This window comes from Ovis aries, chromosome 3 (genome assembly GCF_016772045.2).
Source record: "Ovis aries strain OAR_USU_Benz2616 breed Rambouillet chromosome 3, ARS-UI_Ramb_v3.0, whole genome shotgun sequence".
Taxonomy (NCBI): domain Eukaryota; kingdom Metazoa; phylum Chordata; class Mammalia; order Artiodactyla; family Bovidae; genus Ovis; species Ovis aries.
Window position 1 is genome coordinate 163,053,428 of NC_056056.1, and position 19,319 is coordinate 163,072,746.

At 42.7% G+C, this 19,319-nt stretch overlaps 1 protein-coding gene across 21 annotated transcripts in view; it reads right to left on the minus strand.

Moving 5' to 3' along the window:
* Window positions 1-19,319, minus strand: part of RBMS2 (RNA binding motif single stranded interacting protein 2) — an 82,362-nt gene that overhangs the window by 605 nt on the left and 62,438 nt on the right. For 4 of the 21 annotated variants that reach the window (XM_060412957.1, XM_060412959.1, XM_060412958.1 and 1 more), the window contains exons 8-16: window positions 13,453-13,532; window positions 13,212-13,321; window positions 12,717-12,763; window positions 12,464-12,557; window positions 7,108-7,185; window positions 6,659-6,769; window positions 5,969-6,049; window positions 5,246-5,331; window positions 63-5,139 (exon numbers count right to left, since the gene is read on the minus strand). In XM_060412957.1, coding sequence (XP_060268940.1) covers window positions 5,251-5,331; window positions 5,969-6,049; window positions 6,659-6,769; window positions 7,108-7,185; window positions 12,464-12,557; window positions 12,717-12,763; window positions 13,212-13,321; window positions 13,453-13,532 — 682 coding nt within the window. In that variant the 3' untranslated portion in view covers window positions 63-5,139; window positions 5,246-5,250. Of the gene's footprint in view, window positions 1-62; window positions 5,140-5,245; window positions 5,332-5,968; window positions 6,050-6,607; window positions 6,770-7,107; window positions 7,186-7,790; window positions 7,882-12,463; window positions 12,558-12,716; window positions 12,764-13,211; window positions 13,322-13,452; window positions 13,533-19,319 lie in introns of those variants that run through there. The other 17 variants (XM_042247066.1, XM_060412954.1, XM_060412955.1 and 14 more) reach the window with 9 other exon arrangements.

Genomic DNA, 19,319 nt, shown 5'->3' on the forward strand with positions numbered 1-19,319 from the left:
GAAAAGTATGTGCTCATCACCACCTTCCCCAGCTTCCCACCCATGGATAAGACACCACGAGGTAGACGTTTGTGTTTTATTTCACAAGTTGAAATAAGAGAAATTCTACCAAATTATAGGGAAGAAACATGAGAATACCAAAGGTCAGAAAAATTAGAATGGGTAGCACTGGCACAAACATGACAAGAGTGTAAAATTAGAAACCTCTGGATAAAGAAAAACTACAAAATGTGTTTTGAGGATAATTAAACTTATTTCCTGTCCAAGGTGGTTAAGTGCATGCAGGGGTGCACTCGCCACCCCTGTATGTGTTGGGGGATGCAGACACCAGTACATGTTGTGAGAACTTTTTACAAGCTGGGAAAGCTTATCACACTGAAGGCTGGAAGTTTTGTTTTGGTGACCCTCTAACTGGAATAGGAGGAGAAGGAATATCTGTTTTCAGCCCTATAAAAACCTCAGATGGCCGCTTTGGTACATGCTTAGCTTCTCAGCTAGTGGCAGCCACTGGCAAACTTAATCAAGTTATAAGCTCTGCTCCAATGCTGGTGTTCCTGGGGGTGGCTCCCAAGCATTACTTAATATCCTAAGCAGTCATCATTTGGCCTACCACAGCAATATCTAACCGAAGAGTTCACGTTATTCTAGGGTGATAAATGAGGTAAAAATCTCAAAGACATTCCAGAAATAGAAATAACGAATTCTTACATTTGATCGTGAGCCCTTTCTAGCCCCCAGTTTCCTAAACCTCGGGAAGGGAAGGACAGTAAAGGAAGGAAACACGTGTAAACCAGGTGCTTGTGCCCGTGTTGAATTGTGGAACTGTGAGGTAGATCTGTAACAAGGACAAGGAAGTTGTGGGCCATACCCGGGAGAACAGAGGTTCGTTTGAAATGGAAGTGGACAGGCCAAGGAGAAGCAGCAGTGGTAACTGGGGTGAGAGGGCACCTACCTCTCTTATTACTAGTCTCGTGGGGAGCACCTCTAGGGAGGTGCCGCAGAATTCAGCAAAGAGGAGAAGGGCGATAGAGCTCACAGGCCTGGCTCAGCTGTTGAAGGAAGACCCTCCTACAAAAGGAAAGGGTAAAAGCTGAGTGAAGGCGAGATCTGCTAATGCCTGGAAGGAGTTAAAAGCAGGTAGCACAGAAATGGCATAGTTGGTTTAGGAGGGAGTCAGGCAGGGGTTAATGTGGCAAGGCACAAGGTTAGACCTAGCCCTTACAGACTGGCTGTCATACCACCCTCTTTGAAGTTGGTCTATCAGAGCCTGGGGACAAGTTTAGACCTGATCTCTGACCCACGTTTACTGCCCTAGGCCAAGAAGTTCGAGGTAACCTGCTAATAATAATAAGTGCAATGCTGCTGCTCTCCCAGAAGGGGGGGCAAGTGCACGAAAGAAATTTTTTTTTAGATGTTTACAATCCATTCCAGCAAGCCCTCTCACCGCGCACCTTTGTGGAGCAAAAGAACAACCCACAAGTAGGCGCCCCAAACGGCATACACTGAAGCAGCAGGGGATAAGCAATGCAAGCACCAAGGAGCTAAATGAGCTCACTGATCAGTAAGTCAGGAAAAGAAGAATGGAACGGGGCTGAGGTGGCCTGATCCAGGGAGGGTCAGTAAAGCAACAAAGTCTAGTCCTCACACTCAGTGCAGGTAATGTCCCCCTACTACCCCATCTATTCCTGACAAGGGGTATTTATTCACTGTTCAGAGCCACGAGGCTTCCTAGTCCTGAACAGCTCTTCCAATCCTTTGGTTAAAAATACTCTAAAAATAACATCTCTCCCCACCGTCATTTCTACATCTTCCGTAACCTCAACCCACACCCTCCTCCAAAAAGCCTTGGGTCTGAGTATCCAGAGTGAGACAAGAGCAGTACTAATATCGGCATGAGGTGGGATAGGCAGGCACTAAGCCTAATAAAGGATTACATCATCTGAGAAAGTGATTCTAGTATGTTCTATCTGACTGAAAAGAAAAAAATACGAAGTAGTAAAATATTTTAAGAATGGTACGAGCACTGTAATGATCAAGGGTGAGATGTGAAGTACAGGTAGAGTGTGACCTGGACTCCATGAAGACAGGATGCAGAAAACACTGGCATAGTTCAAAAAAAAAAAGAAAAAGAAAACACTAGCATAGTTCAAAGAGCCCAGCCCAAGGCTATGAGCCTGCAGACGCCCCCTACAATCCCTCAGCAGCACCACTGCCACCAGGGGGCCGTTTTGAGAGAGAAAAACTGGCCCTCATTCCTTCTCTCCTTTTTCCACTCACCCATGTTATGAACTGTCAGAAAAGAACTAACAATTAGGGGGAAAGTATCATGAGTATAACCCAAAAGGGTCCAAACAAAATTCCACGATGCCATTAACCACTACAAAAATAACTTCAGGCTCTCACTCCCTCACTTCCCATGCCCAAACCTGCCCAAACCAGAAACATTCACTAATAAGATCCATTAAGCAGATTCACATGAGGAAAACGGACTAAAGGTAACTTCATAATTTTAGAACAAAACAATGCAAAATAAGAGCCATTTAAATACAGAGAAAGTAGAACCAAGAATTCTGAGAGGCAGAGAAGGGGCAGCATTAATGTCAACAGCTTCTGCACATGAAAGGCCCTCCTTTCACTAAACCTCCTAGCAAGTTTCCTCCAAACTACTTATTAATTAACTGAACTAGACTCTTCTTCAAAGCTCCTGAAGAGACCTATGGTGTACTTTTCTGACTAAGGACTAGAGACTCAGAAACAAGCACTACCTGCCCAGGCAAACCCTCCCAGAAGGTTACTGGGGCTGTTTTACATCAGATAAACCCTTCCTGAGGTTGGAAGTACCCGTGAGAAAACTGTGGCAATTTCGTCTTTTGTATTTTCCATCTTACCTATTATCCCCTACCTGCTGTCTGCTGCCTCTACTTCCTCACCCTCAGGATGCACAAGAGGACTCGGGGTGGGGAGCAGCAGGGCTCTCAACTCTGGGATGGGTAAAGGGAAGGGCGAGCTGGGCCCAAGCTCTGTGTACAACTGACATCACAGCCTCTTCCCGTCCTGGAGCTTCTCCTTCCCCTCCCTACAGCCAGCCTACTGAACACCTGTTTCCCCATTCTCCATCACTGGGCTTTCTGTCTGTCTCAGAGACAGACACCTGACCTGGAAGTGAAGGGGAGCAGCACTCTCCTTTCAGTGTAGAAGGGAGTGACTGGGAAGAGAAGGTGCAGGACCGACCTTCCTGGACGATGGGCAAAGGCTTCCTCTGATCTGTCTCCAGGTGTGTAGCCAGGTCTTGCAGAAGGAGGCAGGGTTGAAGAGCAAAACAGAGCCTTGTTGTGAAGGGCTCCTGACCTTGGGAATACTGAGATGGGATTTATTGCTCTTTTCTCTCCTAGCTCCCTGCTGTCCTTCCACAAGGAAAATTATTTTTGACATCATGGTTCCCTGGGAAAGGGGCCCAAATGCTCTGGACAGTTAGAAAGAACTTTGTCCTTTCCCACCCCCTGCATAGCACACACAAACACAGAGAACAGCTGCCGCCTCGATCCCTCTCAATGTGTGTGTGCGCACATGGCCTGAACCTTTCAAGGGCAGCCCTTGCTGTATACATTGAGGTGCCAAGGGTCAAAGCCTGGGGAAAATGAAAGAACCTCAGTTCTCTCTCAACTAGTTGCCCGGAGCTCAAAAAGCACTGTGTGTCCAGGGCTGGGAATTTACCAAGACCTCTGGTACACAGGCAGGCTTGACACTGTCTTCATCAGGGTTTCCTAACCGTGGCACTACTGACATTTTGAGTCAGAGAATTCTTTGGTTGGGGGAGCCAGGTCTCCTGTGCACTACAGGATGTTCAGCAGCATCCCTAGTCTTCAGCCACTAGATGGCAGCAGCGCACAGCCTCACGCCCAGATGTGACCATCAACAAATGTCAAAAGGCCTCTAGAGGACAAAACCACCTCTCTGAGAATCACTGGTCTAAAGGTGAAGCCGCTGGTGGTCCACGGTGGGGAAGGAACCTAAGTGGATTCAGCAAGGTCACAAATGTAAAGGCTCTGAGCATGGCAATGACATGCGACACGGAAGAGAGGGGCCCTGAAACCCAGGGCAGAAAAGGTCCTCCAGGAAGCAAAAAGCAGGCATTCCTGAAAAGCTATAGCTGGAGAAGACATTTTCTCAGAAGGTGTGGTGCTGGCCTGGGCAGTGAGAAGAATTAGAAGTCAGTAGGTCTGTTTCTCTGGAACTTGCCAGGGAAAACCTAGTCTTCATCCCAATTTGGATCAAAGATGGCTACCAAAGGCTGTGGAACTGTCTCCTTAGTTAGCCGAGGTCAAGGCTCTGCTTCCAGAAGGGCAGAGGGAGGAAAAGCCGCTTCCACTGCCTGCTTAGTCTCCCTGTTCCTTGCCCCGCCCCTCAAATTCCATAGGAAATTTCATTCAAAAAAGAAATCACAAAATTAAAAGCTGTAAAGAGGTTAAAGTAAGCAGGTTCTGCTGTATGGAAAAGAGAAAAAGAACAATCTGGATGAGGAAAAGAAGGCATAAAATGTATGTGAAGAGATGGGATGCGTGATCTAAGAGCTTTATAAAACAAAACATTGAAAGTCTATGTATTCTTACACACACCTCCCCACAAAAAAAAAAGTCCATTGCTAAACTCAGCAAGAAGGGCCCACGAAGGGCTCCATCAGTGTTCTAGCACCACATCTTTTTTCTTAAGAAATAATTTTTTTTAATATAAAAAAAAGCCTTCCCAAATAAGTCCAACACATCAAAAATGGTTTTTCACAAAGATGAGAAGTTCCAGGCACCATGTCTCTTTGGGGTAGGATAAGAGTATATTGCAGTTAAAAGCAAAACAGCAATTTTCTTCACAAAAGAAAAGAAGTTTTGTCGATGTCCTTGACTGCAGCACACACAAAAGGTGACAGCTACCAACCCCCCAGGCTCCACCAGGAGTGGAGGAAGAGCAGAAGGCAGGGGTGCAGAGGTTTCTTTTTCCAGGCCCAGGCCTGTGAAAACCGACGACCAAGTGTTAGTCCTCAGCTGGGCCCACAGAAGGGCTGTATTCCTGGTCAGCCCTCTGGAGTCTGGAGCATCAGCATCTCCAAGAATTCTTTTATATTCAACAAAGACGGGGAGGGAAACCCTAAAAGAGGCATAAGCCAGAGAGGGTGGGGAGGGGGAGCGACAAGCATGAGAACCAGTCTGATATCAGGCTGCTCAGCCCACCCTGCCCTCGGTGTGTTTCTTACCATTGTTACTTGTTGAACTGGAAAGAGTAGACGCCGTGGTCTGAGGGTGCATCCACCGGCACTTGATTTTGCTGGCTGCCACTCTCCTGTACCACAGGTAAGGCGGGCGAGTCAGCTTGCACATCCTTCTCTCACCTCCCACTGAAGCAGCCTCACTAAGCTGAGTGCCCTCCCCAACCTACCCACTGCCACACACTCGTGCGAGTGCACGCACACACATGCACACTCACAGCATCACTTCCCCAATTTTAGAGCAATCTATCCTCACCCCGGGCTTCCCTGGTGGCTCAGAGGTTAAAGCGTCTGCCTGCAATGCGTGAGACCCTGGTTCGATCCCTGGTTAGGGAAGATCCCCTGGAGAAGGAAATGGCAAGCCACTCCAGTATTCTTGCCTGGAGAATTCCATGGAGGAAGGAGCCTGGTAGGCTACAGTCCATGAGGTTGCAAAGAGTCAGACACAGCTGAGCTACTTCATATCCTCATCCCAGGGCACACTGTTCAACACAAGCCAGCACCCTGGGATTAACTGCTGTCTGGCTAAACGAGAGGAAGGGCCTCAATCAAAGGCACTAACTAAGTCTCTCCTTCCTATATTCTTCACACACCCACCAGCTATTTATGAACACAGAATTGGCATCACTGAGCGAGGAAGATTTTGATCAGTGGAAAACCTGCCTCTGTTCATTTTCCAGTCTTCAACCCCAACAGACTGTAAGTTCTTACCTCAACTGAAACCCTGGAAGAAGGCACTGGGGTGTACTGGGAGATGTAAGCCCCTTGCATAGCTGCAGCTGTTGGCACATACTGGAATGAGACGCATGGACAGGCTCAGAGCAGTGGTTCTTGGCTACAATTCAGACACCTGGGGGCTTTGAACACTGTAAGTGCCTGAGTTCCCTCTCCAGAGGCTCTAATGTAATTGTGCTTTTTAAAAGCACTTCCGCTGACTGAAGTACACTGGCTTACAGAGACTTCTACCTACATGACTGCTTTTCCTCCTCTCCCATCTGCTGCTTTTTCTCAACACACTGCCCTCTCTGCTTTAAGCACTCCTCCACAAACCAGAATGCACCTGAGCTTCAAGAGACCTAACAGGCTTCACCCATTTTTCCTATTACTATTCTGATAAGGCTTTCAAGAAATGTGCGTGAATGCCTACCAGATAATATGTAGACAGAAGCACTGATCCTTTAGCTACATGAAGAGGAATCAGTTAAAACGAATGAGTTTCAGAGTAGAAGGCTGTATTCCTCACTCACAGACTGATACTCTTTCAGTTCATCTCCTTTTCTGAGTGTGTCCTCAATGACAGTAAAGTCATTCCCATCCTTATCCAAGCGTATTTAAACCTAAGAGTCTTACACAGGTGTTCCTTGTGTGGCAGGAGTTTATAAGAGGAATATCCTGCTTTACCGTGCCCGTGCTGCTGAGAGAGAGGTGGCCCAACTGCTGGGTAAGAGGTCCCACCATGGAGGCAGGCTGGAGAGAAATGGGATGGTCCATTCCTGGTGTCAGAACTGAACCCTAGAAGCAGCAACAAAGGGCAAAGTTAGTTGGCAGCATCCTGTGAGGCTGCAGGAAGCAGTGGTTCATGGCTGCCAGAACCACTGCTGACAGACATTTAAAAATCCCCGAAAATGACTGGCAAGCAACCACCTGGCCCTGCAGCAGGAACATGCACTCTGCCTACCAGTCTGGAGGCATCCTTGTCTAAGAATAGTAAACTCAGAATTTAAGGTCAGACACCTGGTCACACAAGAGACTGAGCCAGGACTCACACCCACAACCTCCTTTCATCAAATCCCACTTTTTCTTTTACATCAAATTGCCGCTTTGGCTTTTGCCCACTTCTGAACACTCACTGAAGGCTGCATGAGGTATGACTGGTGGTGCATCCAAGACGGGTTAGGCACTTGTAGAGGAGATGTCTGAGTTACTCTCTAATGCAAGCAAAAATAAACAAAAATGTTAACTTCCTAGAGACTATTATTTAACCCCATGATCTGATAATTTTCAGCAAAACACAAGTGAGTTTTGGAGTGTGGGGCTTCCCTCGTGGCTCAGCTGGTAAAGAATCTGCCTGCAATGCAGGAGACCTGGTTTGATCCCTGGGTGGGAAAAATCCCCTGGAGAAAGGAATGGCTACCCACTCCAGTGTTCTTGCCGAGAGAATTCTATGGACAGAGGAGCCTGGCAGGCTACAGTCCATGCGGCCACAAAGAGTCAGACATGACTGAGTGACTAGCAATTTCAATTTCAGTGCCCTCTTAGAAATACTTAAGAATATTTTTAAAATATTAACAACTCTTACACTTCAAGTAACCCAATTTTAAAATGGGCTAAGAATCTGAGTAGATATTTCTCTAAGAAGATACACAAATGGCCAACAAGCACATTCAACAGACTCAACACCATTAGTCACTGCCGCGCTGTGCTCAGTCACTCAGCTGTGTCCGACTCCTTGCGACCCCGTGGACTGTAGCCCACCATGCTCTTCTGTCCCTGGGATTCTCCAGGCAAGAATACCGGAGTGGGTTGCCATTACCTCCTCCAAAGGATCTTCCTGACTCAGGAATCGAATCCGCATCTCTTGCATTGTAGGCAAATTCTTTACCGCTGATCCACCAGGGAAGTCCCTAGTCACCAGGGAGATATAAATCAAAGTCACAATGAGATACCACTTCATATCCACTTAGATGGCTACAATTTTAAGAGGAACAAATAACAAATGTTATACACTGCAGGTGGGGATGTAAAATGGTACAGTGACCTTGGAAAACAGTTTGGCAGTTCCTCAAAAAGTTAAACATAGAGTTAATAGGTACTTAGCAATTGTATATACCTAGAGAAATAAAAACATATGTCCACACAAAAACTGTGCACAGAAGTTCATAGCAGTATTACCCAATACTATGAGCATTATTATTCATAATGGCCAAAAGGTAGAAACAGCTCACATGACCATCAACTAATAAACTGACAACAAAACGGGGCGTGTCCATGCGATGGAATATGATTCAGTTATAAAGAAGAATTAAGCACCGATTCATGCGACACATGAGCAAACTTTGAAAAACGCTAAGTGAAAGATGCCCAGACACAAAAGACATTTACTACGTGCTTCCACTTTGACAGTGCGTCCAGAAGAGGCGCATCTACAGATACAGAAAGTACATCAGCGGCTGCCAGGGGCTAGGGTGAAGGGAGAATGGGGAATGGCTACTAAGGGGCACAGAGTTTCTTTCTGAGGTAATGAAAACATTCTGGAATCAGATAACAGTGATGATTGCATAATCCTATAAATATACACTACTGACTAGCATACTCTAAGAAAGCAAGACTTTTTTAGTCTGTAATTTATATCTCAATTTTAAAAGAAAAAAGGCAATGAGAAACTAGAAATGCATCTTGATAAACAAGTAGGTCTATTCCACAAATGTAGGGATTGTTCAAAATCAGAAACTCTACAAATGTAAGTCAAAGTTGAAGGAAAAAGTCAGTGTAATATTAGATGCTGAAAAGACATTTTATAAAATCCAACAGCCATTTACTTAAATAAAAAAATCATGAAGTAGGGTATTCCCTACTGACACTGGGGGTCCAGTGTCTATGGTTCAGAGCTTTCACTGCCATGGCCTGGGTTCAACCCCTGGTTGGGGAACCAAGATTCTGAGAGCCGAGAGTTACAACCAAAAAATAAATTTCAAAAAAAAATCACAAAGTAAAACAGAGACTAAAAAGAAACTACTTATATATATTAAAGGCTATTTACCAAAAACTTAGCTGTAAGCATTAACCCACATTAAACACACTGCAATTATGGTAACCTATTAGGTAGTGGAGTCAAAGAAATACAATTGGGATACAACTGGCATAAAATTGAAATGGCAAAGAGAGCTATTATTTTGCATCAGTGATATAACTGTATACCTAGAAAACCTAAGAGATTTAAGTTAAAAAATTACTAATAGTAATAAGAGGATTTGCTAAGTGAGCTGTGAGCTGTATACAAAATAGATGAACATAAATCAATAACCTCTCTTTGGTGTATCAATAAGCACCTAAAGATGATAATAAAAAGTATAGACCTACATAAACAAAATTAAAATCCTACTGAAGGACACAACAAAGATTTGAGAACATGAAGAGAAATACATCTTAGGTGAAAAGACTGTACCTTTTAAGTAGTCAAGTCTCTTAAACAAATATATAGGTATAATGTAATTTCAATTAAAGCCCTCCCTCAGATTTTTAAAAATTAGATAAAATGATCACAAACTTATACAGAATAACAGATGCCAAAAAACAAAAAACAAAAAAACCCAAAGAAAAGTATGAAAAAGAGAGTGGAGAAGGTTTTATCTTATTAAATATTAGAACATACTATGAAAGCCACTGAAATCAAATTAACATATTACTGAAATAGGAACAGATATAATGATCGCTGCTGCTGCTGCTGCTGCTGCTGCTGCTGCTGCTGCATCGCTTCAGTCGTGTCCGACTCTGTGCGACCCCATAGACGACAGCCCAACAGGCTCCTCTGTCCCTGGGATTCTCCAGGCAAGAACCCTGGAGTGGGTTGCCATTTCCTTCTCCAAGGCATGAAAGTGAAAAGTGAAAGTGAAGTCGCTCAGTCGTGTCTGACTCTTAGCGACCCCATGGACTGCAGCCCACCAGGCTCCTCCGTCCATGGGATTCTCCAGGCAAGAGTACTGGAGTGGGGTGCCACTGTGGAAGAGTATAAAGGATACAGAAAAAAAATCCAGTGTTTATTATATGACAAACGTGGCATCTCAATTCAGTGGGCAAAGGACGTGCTTAGTCGCTTAGTCGTGTCTGACTCTCTGCGACCCCATGGACTGCAGCCTGCCAGGCTCCTCTGTCCATGGGGATTCTCCAGGCAAGAGTACTGGAGTGGGTTGCCATGCCATCCTCCAGGGGATCTTCCCAACCCAGGGCTCAAACCCAGGTCTCTGGCATTCCAGGCAGGTTTTTTACTGGCCGAGCCACCAGGGAAGCCCAGGAAAAGTATGGATTATTTAATAATTTGGTGCTAGGACAACTGGTGAATACTTTGAAGGGAATACAACAGGACCCCTATCTTAAGTCATATACAAACATAAATTCCTGGTAACTATACATTTAAATGTAAAACAAAGAAATAAGTCTTGGGGACCACATGAACAATATACAGACTGGGAAGACCTTTTGAATTAGGACAAGAAATTAGAAAGCTATGAGTGAAAAAAAAAAAAGCAGACATATTTAACTATATACAAATGTTAAACTTTTGTATATAGCAAAAACTATTGATTCCCAAAGTATGATCTCTGGACCAGCAGCAGAAGCAACACCTGGGAACTTGTTAGAAGTACAAATTCTTGCCTCTCACCCTAGACTTGCTGAATCAGAAATTCTAAGTGTGGTGCCCAGTACATTTAATAAGCTTTCTGACCTAGGTTTAATGACACCAACGACTTGATAGACAGGAGTTTGAGCAAGTTCCGGGAGTTGGTGATGGAGAGGGAAGCCTGGCGTGCTGCAGTCTATGGGGTCACAAAGAGTCGGACATGACTGAGTGACTGAACTGAATAAGCTCTCCAACTGATTCTGATGCACAGCTGAAGTTTGAGGACCACAAAGTCAGTGGGGAAAAAAAATTTTGGAAAAAAACTTGTAACAAAGATAACATTCAGAAGATTAGCACTTATAATAGCTGTTTTTTTTTTTTTTTTGGCCAGGCATGCAGGATCTTAGTTCCCTGCCCAGGGACTGAAACTGTGCCCCTGCATAGGGAACTCAGAGTCTTAACCACAGGAACACCAGGGAAATTCCAATAATATTGACAGTTGTTTTTTTTAAAGCATGTGATAAAAAACCATAGCTGAGCCTGCTTCCTTGCCCAGAAGCAAGGCAGTAGAGAGTCTGACAAGCGTATGTGAGTAACTTAGAAATAAATCCCTCCAGCGTTCAGAATATCCCACTGGATGAGCGTGCACTGTGGAGGTGTTTTTTTAAACTTGGCTGTGCCAGGTCTTATTTGTGGAATGCTGCAGCATGCAGGAACTTTACTTGCGGCAAGTGGGATCTCGTTCCCCACCCAGGGATAGAACCTTGACCCCCTACACTGGAAGCACAAAGTCTTAGCCACTGGACCAACAGAGACATCCCGATAATACTGATGGTTCTTATAAGCTGACGGGAAAAGAACAAATAAATAGGAAAATGGGCCAAGTATATGAAGAGTAATCAGGAAAGAACAAATCAAAATATGACCAAAAAATGCTTAAACTCAGCTTCAGTCAGGGAAGTGCAAATTAAAGCAACACTGTACTTTACACCTACCAAGTTAGGAAAAGCTTTATAAGAGCAATGCCACCTCTGGCTGGAGGGAAATAGGTACTCTCATATGTTGCCAGTGGAAATATGAACTGGCAGCTTTTGTGGAAAGAAATCTGTAACATCTATAAAGCCAAAAGTCTGTGTATCATTCAACCTTACCACCTCACCCCTTGGGCTCTAGCCCCCAGAAACAAAAGCACTCATCTGTGAGGACACAGGCAAAAGCATGTTTACCAGAGCATCATTTGTACCAGAAAAAACTGAAATCCAAAGAATGCCCTTCACGGGGGTCTAGTGAAAGAATTCTGGTATTTATGCGGCATGAACTATAATGTAACTATTTAAAAAGAAATAATTAGAACAGAGCTGCACAGAACCACCTGGAGGGCTTGTTAAATCTCAGGCTGGGAGGACTCATCCCCCAGAGTTCCTCTGGATCTAGGGTGGGGTCCAAGAATTTGTTTCTAAAAATCCCCAGTTAGGGCTGATACTGCAGGTACAGGGACCATGCTTGGAGAATCACTGGTTTATGTGGGAAAAGTGTAAAAAAGACATTTAATATGGCAAATTTTTATAACATAAACAATGACTTCCAAAACCATATATTTATAGGTACATGAAAATGACAAAAAAAAAAAAAGGTGGAAACTAGCAGGAAACTAACATGGGTTTGCTTGTGGGAATGGTGAACGGAGAGTACAAAGGGTGCTTCTACAACAGCCTGTATGCATGTAAGGGGACCATGTGTTACACTTTTATGTAAAACTGTTTACATATAATCTGTGTGAAGGAAACAATGGAAAAAACAGCAAGTTGTTTCCAGCCTAAAACACGATGGCAGGGCAAACCCGAGCCCTTTTCTGGGCATGAGCGTACCTGATATGACGTCACAGGAGATGGAAGATACGGGGACAGTGCAGACTGAGCGAGCATCCTGTTGGGGGTGATGTTGTAAGGAGGTGGGTAAAACCTGTAGGAAGGGACCACATCAGTAAGGAGTCACAGGAAACTGCAAGGCAAGGGCCCCCACTGACAGATACAGCCACGATCATCAAGGCAAACCACGCGAGGGCCTGGACACACGGCTGTGGCATTTTTCAGGCGGGCTGTTTACATACGACACCCTTACCCATTCTGAAGAGCTGTGGTGGGGTCATAGGTCAAAGCCATGCCACTCTAGAAAGAAAGAACACAGCACGCACACTGTGAGCGCTTAGGTGAGAACAGGAGCAGGCCCAGAATTCCAAGGCTGGGGAAGCGTTTGGTTCAACTGATTAAAAGCCAGGTCTGGACTAGTCCCCACAGTAACTGTTCCAGGGTTTTCCTGCTTGTGCTGGGTGCACAATCCCATTCACACTGAAGAGTGCATGAAGCAGCCAGCACTGCTCATTTACACACTGGAGCTCTCAAGCCTACCCCAGGAATCAAGCCATGGAAATTTCCATTCCTTCCTTTTTTTTCCTTGGCATCCCCATTCAGCATGCAGGATCTTAGTTCCCTGGCCAGGGATCAAACCCGCCTTCCCTGCAGTGGAAGCAGAGTCCCAACCACTGAACCGCCATGGAAGTCCCATCCATTCCATTTTAATGTCATTAGTATTCTTATCTCCGAGAGGGCCTCTTACCATGTCTCCATTTCTTGGCCAGGCCCGTCCGTTCTGCACAAATTTTCCTTGGTTCTGTCGTTTCTTTGGACCCCCATCAGCAAATTTGCAAAGCAAGGGATCAGATGGGGCTGCCGAGAGAGAAAACAGACAGGCAGCTGAGTCCCACCTCACTTAGCCCATTCACTCACGCAAAAAGCCTCCAGAATCTTCACAGAAGTCACAACCTGTGGCCTCTCAGCCTGATTCCCAGATGCCTCACCTGGTATTCCAGGGGGTGTCTTAATATATTTTCCATTAAAGTGGGTGATGATGGCTTCACACTTCTCTGTGGACTCCATCCTAAGGAGCACAAGAGGAGTTAGGGTCTAGCTTCTCCAGGATCTACACCCTCCCTACATTTAAAGAAAAAGCTCTTAAGTTCCCAGCCCCACAAATGCTCCAAAAATTGTCAACTACAGAAACAGAGCTTCCTCTACACAAATTCAAGGCATCTTAGAGAAGAAACCCCAGCTTCTGATGAAGGTTTTCTCAACTGGTTCCTCTAGGGATCCTGAAAGGAATAATGGGGGTCTGCAAGCCATGAATATTCCAAAGAAGATACTGATGGATGGGTCTAGTATTGAGTATTGTGTCTGGGTTCCTAAATAAGGATACAATAAACAGTGGCTGTTACCATTATTTTTTTATTACAAAATTCCTATCGGAAACTTTCCTAGGTTTTTTTTGGCTCTGTTTGCATAATCTTACTTTCCTGACCAGGGATTGAACCCAAGTCACAACAATGAAAGGGCTGAGTCCTAACCACTGCACCACCAGGGAATTTCCCTGTTCCTTCACTCTGATAAAACTGTACAACCTAAGAATTTGCCAATATTTATTTTTTTGTTCTGGCTATACTTATAAAGGTCTAATTAGCTACCAAGAACTTCCTTAAGGTTTCATGAGTTGGGGGAGGGAGGCTTACTAGGAGTGTGAGGTAAGCAGATACAAATTACTATATGTAAAATAGATAAACAGTGTCGTACTGTAGAACACAGGAAACTATGTTCAGTATCCTGTAATAAAGTGAAAGTGAAGTCACTCAGTCATGTCCGACTCTTTGTGCCCCCATGGACTGTAGCCTACCAGGCTCCTCTGTCCATGGGATTTTCCAGGCAATAGTACTGAAGTGGATTGCCATTTCCTTCTCCTGACTGAGGGATCAAACCCAGGTCTCCCACACTGTAGACAGACGCTTTACCATCTGAGTCACCAGGGAAGTAATAAACCATAATGGAAAGGAATATGAAAAAGATACATGTGTATATGCAAACGTATTTATGAAAAATACATAAACCACTTTGCTGCACACCTGAAACTAACACCACATTGTAATTCAACTATACTTCAATTATTTTTTAAATGGGGAAAAAAGATTTCATGAATCTGTAAAAAGAAAGAGTATTAAGACAGGGTTTATGGTGACAGAACAATGTTAGAAGCTACACAGTTAAAGTGTCTTGTTGGGGAAAGAGAAAATGAGTAAGGAATTCATGGTGCCTGTTCACCACTCACAGGCTCTGTGAGTTAGAACATGCACGGAAGTCCTCCAGACTCATTCCTCATTTCTGCTTCAAATCTCCATCTACCGTACTATACAGCGCTCAAATGAGATAATGCGTATTAATGTGTTCTATAAGTTATATGAAGATCTACATAAGACAAGGTACAGTATTTTCCCCCTTTTGCACATTAAAGTAAGTTAGTCTATTTTCTATGCCAATAACCACTAAAGATCTGAACAATCTCCATGTTGGCAGATACTAGAAAAAGACCTTAAATGGAACTTTCTAGTGAAAACCATGCTGAACATTCTAGAGCAAACAGTGTTCAGTTGGGTTACTCCTACTCTTGAGTCTTTCAAAAGGGTGACAGGCATGTAGGGCTTTAAAAGAATCACTTTCAGGAATTCAACTTCCTCCTGAGGGAGTTCATCATCACTAGCGATCAAGGCTGAGGCTCCTTTCACAACTACTCTGCTCGGTTTACTCCAGACTCATCCCAAAGCTCAATAGGGAACACAGAGGACTGAGTTACAAGGTGTTTTTTTAAGTTACCTGTTTCCAATTCTTCCTTCCCACAAAGCTAAAGGACTCAACAAGTTGTCAACTGACACATTAAAAAAAAGTCAATTTTGATGACAGACCACCCTGATTCTTAGCATATAATTCAGAAGGAACTCAAAGAATTCCTATTTTAGCAAAACTCCTTCCATTCCTATTTACTTATTTATGTGAACAAGGTTCCTTACCATGAAAACAAAACACAAATAGAACTGACATTAAATTTTGCCTTGTTACAGCAATAAACAATATTCACTGATGGCTACATGATTTAATTATAAAAATCTAAAAGAAGCACTTCCAATAAAATTTATTTCATATAAAACAATTTTGTATCAACATTTTAATATATTTATGTTGTTTGGGGCAACTGTTAACTATTTATAAAGATAATTTCCTATGGATTAATGCATAATGATTCAGAGGCACAATAAAAAAAATAATTTATATTTTTGTTGCAGAGAAGTATAGCAGAATGATCCATACAAAGACTTTCAACTATAAAAATATTTTAAACTTGGAAGAATCAATATAGTGAAAATGAGTATACTACCCAAAGCAATCTACAGATTCAATGCAATTCCTATCAAGCTACCAGCGGTATTTTTCACAGAGCTAGAACAAATAATTTCACAATTTGTATGGAAATACAAAAAACCTCAAATAGCCAAAGCAATCTTGAGAAAGAAGAATGGAACTGGACAAATCAACTTGCCTGACTTCAGGCTCTACTACAAAGCCACAGTCATCAAGACAGTATGGTACTGGCACAAAGACAGAAAGATAGATCAATGGAACAAAATAGAAAGCCCAGAGACAAATCCACACACCTATGGACACCTTATCTTCGTCAAAGGAGGCAAGAATATACAATGGATTAAAGACAATCTCTTTAACAAGTGGTGCTGGGAAAACTGGTCAACCACTTGTAAAAGAATGAAACCAAAATACTTTCTAACACCATACACAAAAATAAACTCAAAATGGATTAAAGATCTAAATGTAAGACCAGAAACTATAAAACTCCTAGAGGAGAACATAGGCAAAACACTCTCAGACATAAATCACAGCAGGATCCTCTATGACCCACCTCCCAGAATACTGGAAATTAAAGCAAAAATAAACAAATGGGATCTAATTAAAATTAAAAGCTTCTGCACAACAAAGGAAACTATAAGCAAGGTGAAAAGACAGCCTTCTGAATGGGAGAAAATAATAGCATATGAAGCAACTGACAAACAACAAATCTCAAAAATATACAAGCAACTCCTGCAGTTCAATTCCAGAAAAATAAACGACCCAAACAAAAAATGGACCAAAGAACTAAATAGACATTTCTCCAAAGAAGACATATGGATGGCTAACAAACACATGAAAAGATGCTCAACATCACTCATTATCAGAGAAATGCAAATCAAAACCACAATGAGGTACCATTTCACACCAGTCAGAATGGCTGCGATCCAAGTCTACAAGCAATAAATGCTGGAGAGGGTGTGGAGAAAAGGGATCCCTCTTACACTGTTGGTGGGAATGCAAACTAGTACAGCTACTATGGAGAACAATGTGGAGATTCCTTAAAAAATTGCGAATAGAACTGACTTATGACCCAGCAATCCCACTGCTGGGCATACACACAGAGGAAACCAGAATTGAAAGAGACATGTGTACCCCAATGTTCGTCGCAGCACTGTTTATAACAGCCAGGACATGGAAGCAACCTAGATGTCCATCAGCAGATGAATGGATAAGAAAGCTGTGGTACATATACACAATGGAGTATTACTCAGCCATTAAAAAGAATACATTTGAATCAGTTCTGATGAGGTGGATGAAACTAGAGCCAATTATACAGAGTGAAGTAAGCCAGAAAGAAAAACACCAACACAGTATACCGACACATATATATGGAATTTAGAAAGATGCTAATGATAACCCTGTATGTGAGACAGCAAAAGAGACACAGATGTATAGAACAGTCTTTTGAACTCTGTGGGAGAGGGAGAGGGTGGGATGATTTGGGAGAATGGCATTGAAACATGTATAATATCATATAAGAAATGAATCACCAGTCTAGGTTCAATGCAGGATACAAGATGTTTGGGGCTGGTGCACTGGGATAACCCAGAGAGATGGTATGGGGAGGGAGGTGGGAGAGGGGTTCAGGATTGCGAACACGTGTACACCCATGGTGGATTCATGTTGATGTATGGCAAAACCAATACAGTATTGTAAAGTAAAATAAATAAAAATAAAACATCCCAAAATAAAATAAAATAAAATAATCAAAAAAATTAAAAAAATATTTTAAACTAAAATACAATTCTGTAGGGAAATAAGATGGCAATACAAGATCAAGAGAAAAAGGAATACTATAAGAATTATTTAAGAGTTATGACTTAAAACAAAGAAATGCCCCATGTATTTCTGAAATGATTTTGTGTATTAAATTGCTACATTTAGATTTCATTTGGATATATTTTAAAATAGTATGACAGTTTTATTTAGACTAGCATAGTCTAAATTATTAACATTATGTAAATATTATTAACATAATATTTATAATTTGCTGGAAATTATACTTTGCAAGAATCTAAATGTATGAAGAAAATTTGAAGTTATTAATGTAGAAACATACAAGAGATTTCATGGCTTTTCAAGACTTCAAAGCCACAGTTCTTAAACCGGGCTTTGAGGCACCCTGGGTCATTGTGATGAGCTCACAGAGGCATAGCAAGGGATACTTTAACTTTCTGAAGAAAATACAGCAACACTAATTGGCTACTGATTGTAAAGACTACTAACTCTAAACAGTTCAATATTTCTACAATCTGGTTTTTCAGTAGTTGCTATGACAAAAGCAAGTACCATAAGAAAACTAACGTATAACAGGAAATGAGGGTGTCCTTGTTCAGTATGATTCCAAGGTTTGAGAAATGTGCAGTGTCCAACAGGCCCACATCCACTGAAAGTATAGTTATTTAAGAATGAGATAAAAATATTTTCTCTTTCAATGTATTTTTCAAATAACTTCAAAGTTGTTAAAATATTAAAAATTTTTTGAATGTTTAGACCATTTAGTTACTTGATAAATTAAACTGTTAAGTATTTCTTTTGGTCTAGGGCAAAGAAAATTATCGGGATGAAATGGAGCTTCTGCTTTAAGAGAGTATGGGAACAAAAAAGTTTGATTACAAGCTTTAGAAATGCCCCTTTAGTTATACATGGGGTCACCAGCAGGTGGTGCCATCGAGATTGAGTAGGCTAGGGAAGAGGTCTTATTCCACGTTCCCAAGGTCTGAACGCTGCAGAGTAAAGCAGTGTTCTTGGACCAGAGAAAATATTAAAAAAGAAAAAAGGACTTTCAGATCACTTAGTCCAGGTCTTTTCAAACTTTTTAGAATGGCATCAGAATCTCCTTTCAAGCAAAATCTTAAAATAAATAAAAACCATTTCCTAAGTGGGCTAGGGAAAGCTGAAGCCCTACACCACCAGTGACACTAAGCTCCAAAGAAGGCGCCCTGGAAAACTCTACAGCTCTAGGAAACACCTTAGAAAGATGGTACCGATGATCCTACCTGCAGGGCAGCAGAGATGACACAGAGGCAGATAAGCCTTTTGGACTCAGTGGGAGGGTGGGATGACTTCAGAGTGGCACTGAAACATACGCCTTGCCGTATGAAAACTAGGTGACCAGTGCTGGTCAGATGCATGAAGCAGGGCACCCAAAGCCGGTGCTCTGGGACAACCTGGGAGGACAGGGTGGGGACGGGGGTGGGAGGGGGGGCCAGGACATGTATACCTATGGCTGATTCATGCTGATGTACGGCAAAAACCATCACAGCACTGTAACTATCCTCCAATTAAAACAAATTAAAAATTTTTTTTTTAAAAGAAAATCACCCATCTAAACCTCTGCTTCACTGGGTAACCAAGGCTCGTAAAGGTCTGATACCACATGGGCAGTTAGTGGTAGAGCTGGATGGAGAATTTAAGGCTCTCAACAGATCTGGAAAGGTAGACC